Source organism: Anguilla rostrata, chromosome 11, assembly GCF_018555375.3.
Source record: "Anguilla rostrata isolate EN2019 chromosome 11, ASM1855537v3, whole genome shotgun sequence".
NCBI classification, from domain to species: domain Eukaryota; kingdom Metazoa; phylum Chordata; class Actinopteri; order Anguilliformes; family Anguillidae; genus Anguilla; species Anguilla rostrata.
In genome coordinates, this window is record NC_057943.1 from 7,496,261 (window position 1) to 7,512,417 (window position 16,157).

At 47.2% G+C, this 16,157-nt stretch overlaps 1 protein-coding gene across 4 annotated transcripts in view; it reads left to right on the top strand.

Moving 5' to 3' along the window:
- LOC135235367 (calsyntenin-1-like) overlaps window positions 1-15,903 on the top strand; it is a 41,603-nt gene extending 25,700 nt beyond the window's left edge. For 2 of the 4 annotated variants that reach the window (XM_064300799.1, XM_064300800.1), the window contains 13 exons: window positions 1,069-1,254; window positions 1,704-1,952; window positions 3,054-3,175; window positions 3,835-3,997; window positions 4,508-4,558; window positions 6,023-6,180; window positions 6,529-6,677; window positions 7,123-7,349; window positions 8,339-8,509; window positions 9,119-9,264; window positions 9,946-10,081; window positions 10,339-10,523; window positions 11,903-15,903. In XM_064300799.1, coding sequence (XP_064156869.1) covers window positions 1,069-1,254; window positions 1,704-1,952; window positions 3,054-3,175; window positions 3,835-3,997; window positions 4,508-4,558; window positions 6,023-6,180; window positions 6,529-6,677; window positions 7,123-7,349; window positions 8,339-8,509; window positions 9,119-9,264; window positions 9,946-10,081; window positions 10,339-10,523; window positions 11,903-12,097 — 2,138 coding nt within the window. In that variant the 3' untranslated portion in view covers window positions 12,098-15,903. The remainder of the gene's footprint in view (window positions 1-1,068; window positions 1,255-1,703; window positions 1,953-3,053; window positions 3,176-3,834; window positions 3,998-4,507; window positions 4,559-6,022; window positions 6,181-6,528; window positions 6,678-7,122; window positions 7,350-8,338; window positions 8,510-9,118; window positions 9,265-9,945; window positions 10,082-10,338; window positions 10,524-11,902) is intronic. The other 2 variants (XM_064300801.1, XM_064300802.1) reach the window with 1 other exon arrangement.
- The last annotated feature ends 254 nt before the right edge of the window (window positions 15,904-16,157 follow it).

The window sequence follows — 16,157 nt, forward strand, 5'->3', positions numbered from 1 at the left end:
CGAAAGCGATTGAGATCACATTACACACTAACCCTTTTGTTGTATATAAGGATGGATGCACTTTAAACCCTAAAGGCATCTTTAGAGACCAGCGGTATATTCACCAGATTAGCAAATTGAGTTTAATATGACTCCTGAGGGGAAAATGGGCTCCCCCCTCATCCCCCCCCCCCCCCCCACCCCACAGCTTCTGATATTGACGTGAAATTAAATGGAGGAAATTAATGTACCCCATGAGAGCACTGACCCAGTGAGACGCTTCCTACATAATTGGAAGTCATAAAACAGGGGTGGGGGGAAAAATCATAAATTCGTTTGGTAATTTGGCCGCCCAGCGCCGTTCGCAGAATGCAATCAGGGGCGTCTCCCAGAGGAAAGCTCTAACACACACGTATCAGTGGTTTGTTCAGTCTGAAGCTTCTGCTTACCAGTATAATCAAGGGGCAACCAATTGCTGTCCGACCTGCATAAATTACCAGTGATCTCTGCCAATCAGATTTCTGCTATTTCTGTTCTTCCTTTCTTTTGAAAGTATATTAATCTATAATAACATTAATAATTAATTTTATTTGTATAGTACCTTTTTCAGAGCCCAAGGCCTTGTAGCAAGGTTATAAACAAGGGAGAGTGTGTAGAGGAAGCAGAACGGATGCATTGGACAGTACTGCAGTGGAGCGTAAAGTATAAAGACAAAACCTACAAGCACACTGTCATCTAGGGCCTAGAGAATGTGTTGGTAGTCCTCCAGGCTTTGACGCATCACCATTTGGTACAGAAGACGAGACTGCCGATTTTTCTGTCCACAATGAACAAAATGAAAATGGATTAAAATGAAATATAATACAAATGTGTGAGTCTCTTTCTGGCTGGTAAGCCTTCAGTGAGTGAAATTTGAGTGGGGTGGTGTTATTGATGTATAAGCAATTCAGGACCAGCAGTAGTGAGTGACATTTAAATGTGCCGTTGGTGGAACGTACCACATTGTCTTCTGCTGGCTTTACTGCTGGGCATAGACCTGTTTGGGCTCAAACCCAGTGCTCTTCTGTTCCCCCCTACCCCCTCCCTCAGGGTGGAGTAAGCGAATGGAGTACGAGCCCGGCACGGGAAGTCTGGCCCTCTTTCCCAGCATGCACCTGGAGACCTGCGACGAACCAATCACGTCCATCCAGGCCACCGTGCAGCTGGAGACCAGCCACATCGGAAAGGGCTGCGACCGGGACACGTACTCTGAGAAGTCTCTGCACAGGCTGTGCGGTACGTCACTGAGGACACTGCAGTGCCCCCAGCCTCTGATATTCCCGCTAATATCGCTTAGCGTTTCATCCTCTAACATAACTTTGTAGAAAGCAGCCCTTACCCATACAAATACTGCACCATTTGAGTACATTTAATCCTGTCTTGCAGTTCAAAGTCTGTCTTAAGTGTTTTAGTCTTGAAATATAATTGTTTTCTTTCAAGTAGAGAACATTAGCTTGTTGTTACTTCTTGCTTGACAAGTTAAATCGTCTTACCCAATTGGCATGTCTTGAAATGAGTAAAACTGTCCCAGCTTATTGGTAATATGATTGTAGAAATAAGATTTTAAGACTAAATATAAGACTAAAATACTTGTTGAGGTTGACTTTTTTGTGGCTTTTGCAGTGTGTTTTTTCCCCTCTTCATTAGAGTTTAATAATTGATGTGATTGCATGTGCCTACCCTAGGTGCCAGCGGGGGCGCTGTGGAGCTGCTGCCGGCGCCCAGCGGCTCTGCCAACTGGACGGCGGGTCTGCCCACGGACAACGGGCACGACAGCGACCAGGTGTTCGAGCTGAACGGCACGCAGGCGGTGCGGGTGCCCGAGGGCGTGGTGCGGACCGGCCCGGGCGAGCCCTTCACCGTGTCCGTGTGGATGAGGCACGGCCCCGGCGCCCACCACAAGGAGGCGGTGCTGTGCAGCTCCGACAGGACGGGTATGCCGCCGCCACCGCCATGTCTGCATCTGCGTGCCATGCACCCCCCCGCGGGGGGTTGAGCTGAGCTTAGTGTGTGACTGTCTGTGAATGTCCAGCCTTGCACTGCGTGTGTGTGTGTGCCTGTTTGTGTGGCAAATGCGTGCATGTGCATGTTTGTGGGTGCATTGTTAAATATTAAGACTAGGTTTTCACAGACACTGTCTGCGTGTGCATGCGTGTGTGCGCGTGCACAAGTTATTTGTGTTATAGAGTAATTTCCAGTCAGGCTCCAGCGTAAAGTAAAAGATAGAATCACTCCAAGTTACTGATGATCCAGTGATGCTCCAGCTCAGTGAGGCTGGCCACTCCGTGGTTATGTAAGTAGGATTAGTACATGGTGTCAGTTTTATTTTAAAATGATTTTTTGTTTTTTTTTGTGCCTGACAGTAAGCAGCAGACTAATTCAGCTGTTAGGAGAATTAGGCTAAATCCAGTTTTTTATTTTCTGTTCTTCTGGTTGGCAGTTGGTTTGGGATAAAAAATGGTAAACAAAAAATGGCCCCAACAGGAGCCAGCTTCCAATTGGCTAAGAGTTTGGCTGCCTGTTACAGGTTAGGAAAAGGGCTGATAACATTTCAAGGATGCGGGCGACATAGCTCAGGAGGTAAGACTGATTGGCTGGCAGTCGGAGGGTTGCTGGTTCAAACCCCGCCCTGGGCGTGTCGAAGTGTCCTTGAGCAAGACACCTAACCCCTAACTGCTCTGGCGAATGAGAGGCATCAATTGTAAAGCGCTTTGGATAAAAGCGCTATATAAATGTAGTCCATTTACCATTTACCATGCGGTTAACAGTCTTGCCGTCACCTGAGTTTCTCCTGGATAAGATTGTTTCCCAGTAAAGTATCGTAATGTGACAGAGACACTGTGATGGCGTGGCCTCAGGGCTGTGTAATGCTGTACAGAACACTGCAGTAGAAACAGGGTTGTGTCTGTGACAGTATCTCAGGGAGAATCTGCGGTGCATTATGAACACCGTCACGCAAAGCTGAACCCCCGAAGGACGCTCGGGGAAGGGAGCGGTGTTTCCCATCATGCAGTTCTCTCTCTCGTTCTCCGCAGGGATGAATCGGCACCATTACTCTCTCTACGTGCACAACTGTCGCCTGGTGTTCCTGCTGCGCCAGGACCCGGCCGACTCGGAGAGCTACAAACCCGCCGAGTTCCACTGGAAGCTGGACCAGGTGAGTCCATCCCGGACCGGACCGGACCGGACCATTCGAGGGCCCGGCCTGCCAGGCCGCCCAACCCCTCCCCCCACCCCACACACAGCCCCCACTGTTCCTGGGGCTGGCCGTGAGTGCGGACTCCAGAAAATGGCCCCATCTCTGTGCCTGGCTGAGGAGAGCTCTTGGCTCTCTTGGGCTCGTGGACACCGTTCACTTTGGTTGCTTTTGTTCCTGTTCCTTCTCCACGCGGTACAGAGAGAAACTGGTCCTGGGAGAGAAAAAGAAAAAGTTTATTTCTTTGTGCTTGTGCTTATTGTTACAATAAGTATTTACACGTACAGAGAATAGTGTGTTCGCCTGCACTAGGAGAATCTGCAGGCACATCGGTGAATCAGACCGTAAGTGCCTTTTGGTTCTGCCCAAGGCTGAACGTAGAACGCTCACGCTTTGTGGTTTCAAAATAAAGCTTTGACTCCTGAGAGCACTTGTGTTTTTTATGGTTATTATGAGGCTCCGTTAACGTTGCCCAGAATGCATCCCAGCGGTCTGCGTGCGATGACTGTGTGGTCCACTGTGAGCCGTTAAACCTTGTTTTTGGGGGTTTTTTTCCTGGTTTTGTGAGTGCAGATGAGTTTTTAAATCTGTGACTCATCTGCTGTGCGTCTCCCCACAAGGTCTGTGACAAGGAGTGGCACCACTACGTGCTGAACGTGGAGTCCCCGACGGTGGCGCTGTTCGTGGACGGCGTCACCTACGAGCCCTTCCTGGTGACCGAGGACTACCCCCTGCACGGCTCCAACGCGGAGACCCAGCTCACTATCGGCGCCTGCTGGCAAGGTACGGTCACTGCACCCGTTCTTTCCCGCACCCGGCTGCTATTTCTCATTTTATGATATCGTACCAACCCTTTTTAAAATCCATCGTGGTTGAAATGATAACTGCTGAAAGTATGCACCATGTATAGTGCTGTGTCTGTGTATTATGAGAGGAATGAATAAGAAAACTATGCTTCAAAAATACTGTGTTAAAAGAGTATTCATGTAATTTTGTGGCGTCGTCGTAGGTAGGAATCTATGCTGGAAATCCTACACAGTAAATGTTCAGTGTTAAATCAACTATTGCCGAGTGCATCCGGTCCCTATTGGGGATTCTACATTAACACTACATTGAGAATTGAGTTAACACTACATTTTTACTGTGTAATGTCTCTCTTTCTTGGATTAGACATTAGAAGCTTTTCCAGCTTCCTCCGTACCTAATTGTGTGTGAATAATAGACAGAATTTTCTCTTCAGTTAATGAACCCCCTCCTCTCCTCTTCCCATGCTCTCTTGTCTTGCCTCTGCAGACGATTCAGGACATGACAATGACAATGAGACAGTCTCTGAAAGTGTGACAGGTTGCTGCAGTCTTTCCCTCATATCTGACTACAGAGTGTACATGCAGCTCATGATCATTGGCTGCCCTGGGGCGCTGTAGGCACCCTACATATGCTTATATGAATAACGTGTATTGGCATGATGCCGAACTGAAACGGCAGCTGTGTCCTCCACCTTGCCTGCTGAATGTGCTCCTCTTTCACCCCCACGGCTGTACCCCTCTTTTCTGTTTTTCTGTCACTTCTGTTGTCATCTCAGTTGATTGAGCCGTATTGCTGTGGTGTAAATGCACTAGTGCTACGCTATAGACTGGTTGTGGTTCAGATTTGAGCTATGAGGTAACGAGAACAACGTGAACTTTGAAGCCCAGATCTGGAACAGTCGCTTCAGTGTCTGCTGTGTGTGTGGTGCAGCTGAGCCTTAAGGGCTTTTTGGACCGCGTTTGGGGTCACATGACCGGGCACAGTAGACAGAATGGAATCCAAGAGAGCTGAGGGTTCTCTGGCTCAGTGTGGAAGAATGTGTCTTCAGGCATTCTGAGTTCCACAGTGCGGGGGCATTATTACGTATTATATTAAGTCATGTGATTAGGGGGTTTTCAACAGGGGAGTTGCCAGACCACGTTTAATGAGGCACGTGCCCCAGTAGTAATTTTCTGTGCCCCGGTACAATGATCAAAATAGTGACCACTATCTAACTAAGGTGGGGGGGAGGGACTTGTCAGTTGTTAACTGCAGGTGTTTGCCAGTGCGAGTCTGTGAGTGGATGTAAGGCAGTGTTATGAGTGCAAAAATGTGATTCTCAGGGATTGTGAGTGCTGGAGTGTGTCTTAGTAGGGCTCTAGAAATGCCCCTTTTTATCAATGTACTTGATAAAAAGCAGTGATAACCAACCCTGTTCCTTGAGATCTACCGTAGTGTAGGTTTTCATTTCAACCCTAATAAAGCACACCTTATCCAACAGCTAGAGATCTCCTTGAGCTGCTAATTAGCAGAATCAGATGTGCCAAATTAGGGTTGAAAATGAAAACCTACAGGGCGGTAGATCTCCAGGAACAGGGCCGGTTACCACTGGTGTAGAAGATGGCAGACTGTAAGTTTGAGTTCATGTGAAATGGGTGGGGGGAAAGGAGATGCTTAGTAGAGCAGGTTCTGTGGGGAAAAGACCCTCCCGCTCTCTAGCCAGGAGCAGTGGCTGAGTGGTAAATGTGTTTGCCTGTGGCTCGTCGTGACTTTCTTTTCTGAAAACCATCCTCCGGCAGACTGCATGCTGGGAAGGGCTCGCTGCGGCTCATCCGTCATTCTTGCACAGGCCTCCCCCCCGGGGCCTTGTAAGGGCAGCGGCTCTAACATGCATGGGCATTGGTCACATGGGCCGTCGGCATGGAAACTGCATGCTTGAGTCACTGAGACCGAAGGGCACACCTAAACCCGCGAGCGTTGCGATCCCTGCGCTGACTTGCGGTTCTCCCGTGCGACCCGTAGGGGGCAGCGCGCACATGTCGCAGTTCTTCCGGGGGAACCTGGCGGGCCTCATGATCCGCTCGGGGAAGCTGGAGACCAAGGAGGTGATCGACTGCCTGTACACCTGCAAGGAGGGGCTGGACGTGCAGCTGCCGCAGGAAGTGGCCACGGCTGTGAAGGTGGGCAAGGGGAGGCGGGGCCTGGGGACGTCGGGAGGGAAGGGGTGTGTGGGCGGCAGTGTAGCACAGTGGGTAAGGAACTGGGCTTGTAACCGAAACATCATAGGTTCCATTCCTGGGTAGGACACTGCCGTTGTACCCTTGAGCAAGGTACTTAACCTGCATTGCTTCAGTATATATCCAGCTGTATAAATGGATACAATGTAAATGCTATGTAGACGTTGTGTAAGTCCTTCTGGATAACATCGAATGCTAAATGCCTGTAATGTAATGTAATGTAATGTAACAGCTCTGGCGGGTGGGGACGGACGGTGCGCTTCAACGTGTTGTCTTTCTCTACGGCGGCAGGTGCAGTTCAGTCCCAGCCAGTCCTCTCTCACGCTGGAGGGGGACGACATCGAGAGCTTCGACAAGGTCATGCAGCACATCTCCTACCTCAACTCGCGGCAGTTCCCCACGCCCGGAATCCGCCACCTCCGCGTCACCACCACCGTCAAGTGCGTGCCTCCCCAAAACCATGTTAAAGTAGACTTTCTCTGCAAGGTCCCAGCAGAGCAGAACAGAGCAGGTAGCGGGTGTCCATAGACTGTTAATCAGTCAGTCAGGTGGCTTCTGGTGCCACAGGGCTAACTGGCCACCGATGCTCTTCATAAGCTTATATCTCTTTTACTTTTACCTGTATAACACAGTGCTCTCTGTGCTGCCCTCAGGTGTGGCAGTGCATTTGTGATGTTTTTTTAAATAAATGATGTGGAATCTTGACTGTGCTACAGTCGGTATCTCAGTCTGTACATAGCGCTGTACTGCTGTGGCCACAGGTGTATACTGGTCTCTGCCAGCAACTGTACAGGTCTATACTGGTTCCCTTTAGCCTTATGCTGTATTATATGTTGCACTGGATAAGACAGGCTGTTCATGTAAACCCCCCCACCCCACCCCCAGGTGCTTCAATGAGGAGACGTGCATCTCGGTGCCGGACGCGGAGGGGTACGTGATGGTCCTGCAGCCGGAGGAGCCCAAAATCAGCCTGAGCGGCATCGACCACTTCGCCCGCGCCGCCCCCGAGTTCCAGAGCGCCGAGGGCGTGACCCTGTTCCCCGAGCTGCGCATCGTCAGCACCATCACCCGCGAGGTGGAGGCCGAGGGCGAGGGCGAGGACGACCCCACAGGTAGGGCCCGGGGAGGGGGGGAGGGGGGGAGGGGGAGGGACCACTGGCAAGAGTACCACTACCCAGGGAGGGAGGGGAAGTGGGGGGCGACCCTACAGGTATGCCGGGGAGGGAGAGGGGGAACCCTACAGGTGACGATCCCACTGAGAAGAGACCCACACCCGCTGTGTCATCTGCTGATGAGACGTGGGATGCGAGAGGGAGGAGGTGGACAAGGACACATGGGGGGTGGAAGTAGCGGAGGGTGCAAGAAAGAAAGAGCGTCGAGACTGGAGAAGGGAGGGATGAGAGGGAAGCAGAGGGGAGGGTGGAGAAGAGGAATGGAGGGAGGGATGGGAGAAGGAGGGAGGGAGTGGGGAGAAAAAGAGGGAAGGAGTAGGGATAGGGTGGGAGGAAGGAGAGGTCTAATGAGACAGAGGGTTTGGTTGGCTCTTGCTAAGCTATTAAATGTTTCATGAGAAAATGGAAAATAGAGGATGTTTTTTTATTAGAACTGTATTTTACAATTGATTGGTTGGTAAACTTTATGGTCATTCATAATGCATTCGTCGATTTAGTTGAACTGAATGTACATGCTTATATTTAAATACTTATGAATCATTCTTTGTACACATCCTCTCTGCCTGTTAATTTTGATCAGCCTTTAATTACTAATAAATCACCTGTGGGCATTTATATGATACTCTGCTAAGAAAAATGTACATCCCAGTAGCTCTCTCTCTCTTTCTCTCTCTCTCTCTCTCTCTCTCTCTCTCTCTCTCTCTCTCTTTCTCTCTCACACACACACACACACACACACACACACACACACACATTTGCACACACTGCTTTGTACATATGCTGTTTCGCCTATTGGGTGAATAGGAATTCACCAGCAGCGAAGTAATTGGCATTGGATACAAGCACTGGACATCACTTTAAAAATGTCTACACTCTCAGCCGTGTCAGCGCTAATGTGAGGCTCCCTTTGGGGCCCTGTCCCGGTGCAGTGCAAGAGTCGGTGGTGTCGGAGGAGATCATGCACAACCTGGACGCGTGCGAGGTGACGGCTTTGGGTGAGGAGCTGGACGGCGAGCAGGAGAGCCTGGAGCTGGACCCGTCCCAGGCCCAGCAGCACACGCTGGAGATGAGCTCGTCCAGCACGGGCCTGGTGCTCTCAGGTGAGCCGCTCTGATACACGCACACACACACACACACACACGCACGCACGCACACACACGCACACACACACGCACGCACACACACACACACACACATACACACACACACACACACACAGACCCACACACTCACACACACACACACACATACACCTCCCCACACACACACAACACCCCTCCCCCACACACACACACACACACACACACAACCCCCACACACACAACACACACCCACCCCCCCCCCCACACACACACACACACACAACACCCACCACACCCACACACACACACACAGGTGAGCCCCTCTGAGACAACCACGGACATACTCATCCCCCCTCCCCCCCATACACACCACCACACACATCACTCCCCCCACACACACACACACACCCCCCCACACACACACACACACACACACACACACACCCCCCCCACACACACACACACACACACACACACACATACACCCCCCCCCACACACACACACACCAGGTCAGCCCCTCTGAGACACACGCACACACACACACACAGGCAGCCCCTCTGAGACATGGTGTTAGCCTTTTTTTACGGTTTGACCCATATTTATCCCCCCCCCTCCTCTCCCCGCAGGTGTTAACACCATGGCCAGCTACGAGCAGGTGCTGCAGCTGGTGCGCTACAGGAACTGGCACCCGGAGGCCCTCTTCGACAGGAAGTTCAAGCTGGTCTGCTCCGAGCTCAGCGGGCGCTACATCAGCAACGACTTCAAGGTGGAGGTACGAGAGAGACGCGGCCTGACCTGTGAGCCTCACGTACTGATCCAGCCAAAGAACAGAAAACACACACTCGCACGCACACTTGCACTCACACACACACACACACACACACACTTGTGTGCCTGCGCACTCACAAACTAGCACACACACGCACTCACACACACATACACACACTCGCACGCACACCCTCGCTGACTCACCGACCCTTCACACGAAGCAACGTCTGCTCCGCAGGCGCTCACAAACCTAGCACGCCACCGACCTCACACACCACAAGACAGAACACACACTCGCACGCACACTTGCACTCACACACACACACACACACACACACTTGTGTGCCTGCGCACTCACAAACTAGCACACACACGCACTCACACACACATACACACACTCGCACGCACACACACGCTCACACACACACACAAACACACAGAAGAGGAAGATTATGGTTTTTGTGTTTCATTGCTGTAAGGTCCTCATGGTGTTAAAAGCTCTTGCTGTGCTGGCCATTGCCCCTGTCTCTGTGCCTTTCATTAGACTGCCTGTAATTACAGCTTTGGGTGACACGGGTAAAATATTTTCCGCTCTAATGTCTAAAATGAGCTGTAGATTATACAGCAGTTTTCAGGACTTTTTCCTCCCGTGTGTGTGTGTGTGTGTGCGCGCGTTGCGTCTCAGGTGAACGTGATCCACACGGCCAATCCCGTGGAGCACGCCAACAACGCCATGATGCAGCCGCAGTTCACCAACCCCATGCAGCATGCGTCGGTGGACCTGACGGGACACAACCTGCTCAACGCGCACCAGGCCTCAGGTACGCATTCCTGCTGCCTGTCAATCAAGCCGTCAGGCGTCCTGCAGCACGTCAGTCACGCCACCGCCAAGAATTATTTTACATCATGCTTTGTTTATTTTAATTTTTTTTTTTAAACATTGCTTCCTGTGTACGCTAACCTTCTGACATGCCGTTTTTGTAGCTCAGAGTGAGCTGCAAGATTGTGAGATTCTCTCTAACTCCTCCCCCCTCTCTGACTCCTCCCCCTCTTTAACCCCTCCCCCTTCGCTCTCCAGTGGTGCCCAGCGCTGCCACCATCGTCATCGTGGTGTGCGTCAGCTTCCTGGTGTTCATGATCGTCCTGGGCGTGTTCCGCATCCGCTCGGCCCACCAGCACACCATGAGGGACCAGGAGAGCGGCAAGGAGAACGAGATGGACTGGGACGACTCCGCCCTCACCATCACCGTCAACCCCATGGAGGTACCGCCCAACTGCCCCCCGCCCCAGCCCCAGCCCCCCCAAAATATGTTAGACACTACCCATATGAGTATGAGAGGGGCCAGAACACCCAGCTCCATCTGAAGTGCACAGGAAATGTTCCCACTTCAAAATTGCATTTGCTTTGTGTTTTGTCCACTTATGTTTTTTTTTTTTTTTTCCCCCAAAATAAAAATATGGTAACCTGTATGTTGGTTATATATACAGTTGATTATTAATTACATTTTTTAAATTTATTTGAACGATACGTATAGTAGCACAAAACAAATGGATTTCTCAGACTGATATTACAATTTGTTCACAAAGATAGTAGCGTTCGGCCTAAAGAATGTATTTTTATTGTCTGCCTACCATAGTACAAAACACCCAGGACAAGATATATGCAGTGCTCTACTTCACAAGATTTGGCTCCTAATATTTTATACCAATTTTCCTGATGATGTAGCTGGGAAGAAATCTACTCATATTCAAAACAATGAGTATATTTACATAAGAATTCATGCTCTGTACTACCTGTCATATTTGAGATTTCAAAATCAATCATCTACACATTTGCAGGGACTTTTGCGTTTGCCTCAGGCTCCCATAATTCCTTGTGCAGTATTTTCCTGTCATGTCTATGAGATTTCAGTGAAATGCTGGATGGGAATTGTATTGTAATGCTGAATCAAAAAAAAGACCAGTTTTGAAATGAGCAGGACTGAATTTTTAGAAGGCGTGATTCAAAACCTATGTAAATGAACCGAGCTATATTTGGTTAGAATTCTGCCGCAGTAAACACAAGTAACAGCATAAGAACTGAACCAACTGCCGTTAATTTTACCGGGGTGGAGATTTTCAACTCGGATGCGATTATTTGTATTCTTGGAATACAGTTTAATTTCCAGCACAGTTTGAATTGATCTGTACGCCATTATTTTATGTCACTATGATTAGCACGAGTTGTAACGGAAGAGAGATCCTGTCTCATTACTTGAAAATGTACCCCCTGTGTTTTGTTTCGGTATCATTAACGCGTTGCATAAAATTACCAATATTCTTGTTTTTCTCGTTTCAGGCACAAATCCTATTCCCTCACGGGCCACCAGTTCCTTTGTTTTAGATCCTCATTAGTCTTATTTCTGTAGCTTGTAGATGCTCGTATCCACAGAGCTTTACAGTTATAGCTATGACAACATCCATTCTAGAGAGTATCAGTCATGTGAGTCATGTAAGACAAACATAGAATTAGTTTTATTGAAGCAAATATATATATATTTTTTGTGAATGAATTCATCAAGTGGCCAGGGACAAGTTCCATGTGGGCGATGTCTCTCTCTCATTATCCATATCCTTTCTTTCTCTTCTTGTTTGCTCTGTAGACATATGAAGACCAGCACAGCAGTGAGGATGATGAGGAGGAAGAGGAGGAGAGCGAGGATGGCGAAGAGGAAGATGACATCACCAGCGCAGAGTCGGAGAGCAGCGAGGATGAGGAGGGTGGTGAGCCCGAGGACCAGCAGGCGGCCAACAGACAGCAGCAGCTGGAGTGGGACGACTCCACCCTCACCTACTGACCCCGCCCCTCTCTCACGTGCACACACACACACACTGGCGCACACACACAAACACACACACAGGCCCATGCGTTCACACACACACACAGGCACTCACACAGGCGCGCAAACACACAGGCTCACACACAAACACACACACAGGCACATGCGTTCACACACGCACGCGCGCGCACACACACACACACACACACACACACACAGAGCACCGTTGGAGCATTCCATCTCCCTTCTACCGTTTCCTTCCTCTGCACCCGTGGTGTAAGACAGAAAATGGATAATGATCCTTAAAGTAAAATACAAATCCTGTCTTTGGCTCAATATGCTGCTTCAGCTTAACTTCTATTGGTCAAGGTTTCCCTGAGTCGTACAGTTCAATATTCACACAGTAGGGCAAGCACAGGATTCGATTTCAAGTGTATTTATTATTATTGTTTTTTTTTTTTTGGGGAGACGCCCAAGATTTGTGTATGTTTTTGGCTCTGTTGGGAAACACTTGCACTTTTTTTTATTTTCCAGCTGTAACCGTTCCAACTTGAGGTTTTTATGTATATAACGTGCAGATGAAATTCCGATTTTCTCAGCAGACAAAGATGAAAAGACGCTCTTTGGCTTTTTCTCCGTTTTGTTTGTTTTGGCTAGAGAGACACAGCCCTTCAGGCTGATTGCTTTCCCTTTTTTTGTTTTCCCCTCCTTTTTTTAGTGCATGAGTTAAAACTTGCAAAGGTCATGCGTATAGAGGAATAAATTACTTTTTAATATTTTGTAAATATGAGAGAAATTACGTTATTAGTGAATGTGGTAGTAAAGACCAAGCCTAGAAAAAATGGGTCCAGCATATGAAAACGAAGAATGCGGAACACACTTGAATATTTGCGTTTCAAAGGCTGTAGCATGTTTGGAAACAGGCGAACCTCTTCTGTTGTGCTTGTGTAAAACGTCTGCTTCGGAGGAGAGGAACTGAGGTTTCGGTGAACGTTTTTCATTCGATGCTTTTATTTGGGAAGGGGTTATTCGGGAAGGGGACAGGGGGTGTGGTGGCTGGTGGCCGGTGAAGTATCGTGGCTCCATGGGCTGTGCTTTGCTGGGCTTGCACAAGTATAAATGACTTAGGCAAACGTAAGGCTTTGCTCTGTATCATTTCCAACATAATTCTCTATTTGGCCAGTGGGGGTTTTTTGGGCTTTGAGAACAGTAACCCTCGGGTGATTAGGAGCTTGTTATTTATGGAGGTTTTGCTGTGTTGAGTGTTTCAGCATGGTAGTTTTTTTTTTTTTTTTTTTACTCCTGTAGTGCATAGATGACTCATGGGAATCCAACACAATCACTTCACTTCTCTTCACAAGACAGTGTGAATTGCGGTCACCTGCCACGTTTGAAACTTTAACAAAATCAAATCAAACCAAACGATGAGAACAGACTACTGAAGGAGGAGCTGGGCTTTGCAGGTAGTTGGTGCTTCACAGTGGCGCGATAAAATAAGCTCGGTTGCTGCCATTCTTTGAGATCGGTGAGGCAAGAACATTTTCAGTAACTCCACTGCAGAAGTCAATACTCGAGCAAGGTTGTCAGATCACAAGATTTGTTTTGTCTTGAAAGGAGCATGTATAAGATTAATTTTCTGAAGTGTTTCCATGTTATATTAAAATAATTCTTATGACACCTTTTTTCTTAAAGGTTTTTTCCAAGTTTTTTTTTTTTTTTGTGTGTAGTGAAGCGATCGTGGTGATAAAATAAATGTGCATGCAATTTCTTTTTTAAAAATGCTTAAGAAAATCAGCCATATACATTCTAAATTCAATCTTGGGTCTCATTAAAACTATGAATACTTCTGCAGTTTACCTCTAGATTGTATTGTACTGTACATGAAACTGTAGAGTTTTATTAAGATTTGTTTACATTTGGTAAACTTGTTTTTCTCCTGGTTAAGATAGTGGCAATGAATTGGTAAGAAATGGTCTATATTTCCCAAAAACAAGTTGCCGGTCACCCTTTCATTTGTTATCTGAAACTTGGATTGAGTGGCATTATTTACTCACAAAAATAACCGTAGAATTCCCAGGTCTTGTGGACGTCTGAATGAATGAGTCTTCAGCTTCCTAATGTCAGGTTTGCTGACTTATGTGAGAAGGAGACATGAGGAAGGATTATACAGCCAATGAGGGGTAAACACGACCCGAGAAACCTCAGATATTAAAGGTACACATTTACACGAAAGTGAAAATATCATAGGCTTGACCATAGAGATATTTTATTCTTGGGGATGTTTAAAGTACAAACTGACTCAAATTAAAATGATTTTTTTTTAGTGTTCATTACTGTATGTTAGGCAGTTTTTATGAGACTTTAATATAGAGTTGAGGGTCTGGTAAAGCAGTGACTTTGTGTCACCCAAACAACTCCAGTGAAATGCAAATAATAATAATGACAGAAATGAACTGGTGCAAAGTTTGGCCAGCGATTTCCCCTTCGATTTGAATGGGGCCCGTAGGGAGGCCCAGACTCCATGAGTGGCAGTTGGGAGTGCCTTTTGCCGATCTCAGCACATTTTAACGCAACTAACAAAACACACAAAGCCCATGCGGTTTCAGCTGCGGAAAACCTATTTTTTAATTATGAAAATGCTAGATTTTCCCTCCAGTGCGGGGGGATCGATTTTATTTCAGTTTTGTTGTAATGATCATTCTGGAAAAAAAATTGCTAGTTTTAATAAAAAGTGAAAGTTGAAATTGTCTTACATAGATGTATTGTGTTCATGTTGATGTATAGATGGTAGATCTTTCCATATGATATCATCTGTAGATATGTTGTCAAGTTTGCTAAAAAAAAAAAAAAAAAAAACTACTTCTGAAAGGCTGTACATTGTTAAAATTGCTATATGAAGCCAGTGTGGATTTGAGCTAATTGTATGGTCAGAAGTTGGTCTGAATAATTTGTTAAATTTTTTAGGTGCATTGCTTCATGCACTGAGGTGAAAGAGGCTTGTGTGGATGTATAAGAGCCAGTGGACATATCCCCATTCCTTCTCGCACAATCTCCATATAATTCATTCACTGAAAATATTTGTCATTTAATATCTCATTTTTGAGGACTTTACCGGCTGTTGTGAAGTTTACAGACGCTTACAGACATTTTTCTCTCCATTACTGGATCCAGTAGTGTCATTCCATTCGAAAACCTGGCAGACACCGAATGTTATAATGCAAATATTTTCATAAGCAATTGATTACAAATATGCATCTGTTTACCAGATACTAAATTGCGCTGCTTTTTAAAAAGTGCTTACTTTTGATGTAGATCTCCAATCTTGAATCTGCATGTTGATAATACTCCGACTCGTGAGTTCTTGTGGTAAAATAGTTGTGACCTTGTGTGTCCATATATTATGAGTCCGGTTCTCATCGCATACACTCATTGAGGTTAGGGGAATCTCGTCTTTTGCACAGTCGGATACCGACTCAGTGTAAATTCTGTGGCATTGTGCGGCAGAACTCGGAGGGGGGTTGTAGCTCTTTAAATATTGTGAACCAGTCTGTAAATATACTGCTGATTCTCAGATAATGTTGTTCTACACTATCCTTACAACTGTCCGTTTCGCCATTCGAAATGTCCGTGTTCACCATTTTGTTTTATTTAAGTTGTTTTTTTGCTGTAAAAGTGAAAGGAACGGTGGTCTGAGGGCTGCTGCAAGCCGCCTTTGTGATTGTTTGGGGCGGTACTCGCTTTTTCGTCTTAGCTTGTGGCTAAGTTGGTGCTCGCTCTCGAACAAAATAAAGGACGAAGAGTTGGAATTAAAAAAAGAAAGTCGATTTTGCCTTCTTAATTTGTGAAATGTATTATGGTGTCATGAAACATGTCCTCGTATGCTGTTTTAAGATCACCCTTGGGTGGGTTATGTAATGCCATAGGGTGACTTGCTGTGTGACGCAAGTTGTCGTTTTTTAACCAGTACAAAGAATTATTTTTGTGCCATTGATAACAGTGAAAGCAAGGCCTCTAAAATTTTAATTACCCCCAAGAAAGGGATGCAGTGAAGTTGGTCCACCACATGCTATGTGCTGCA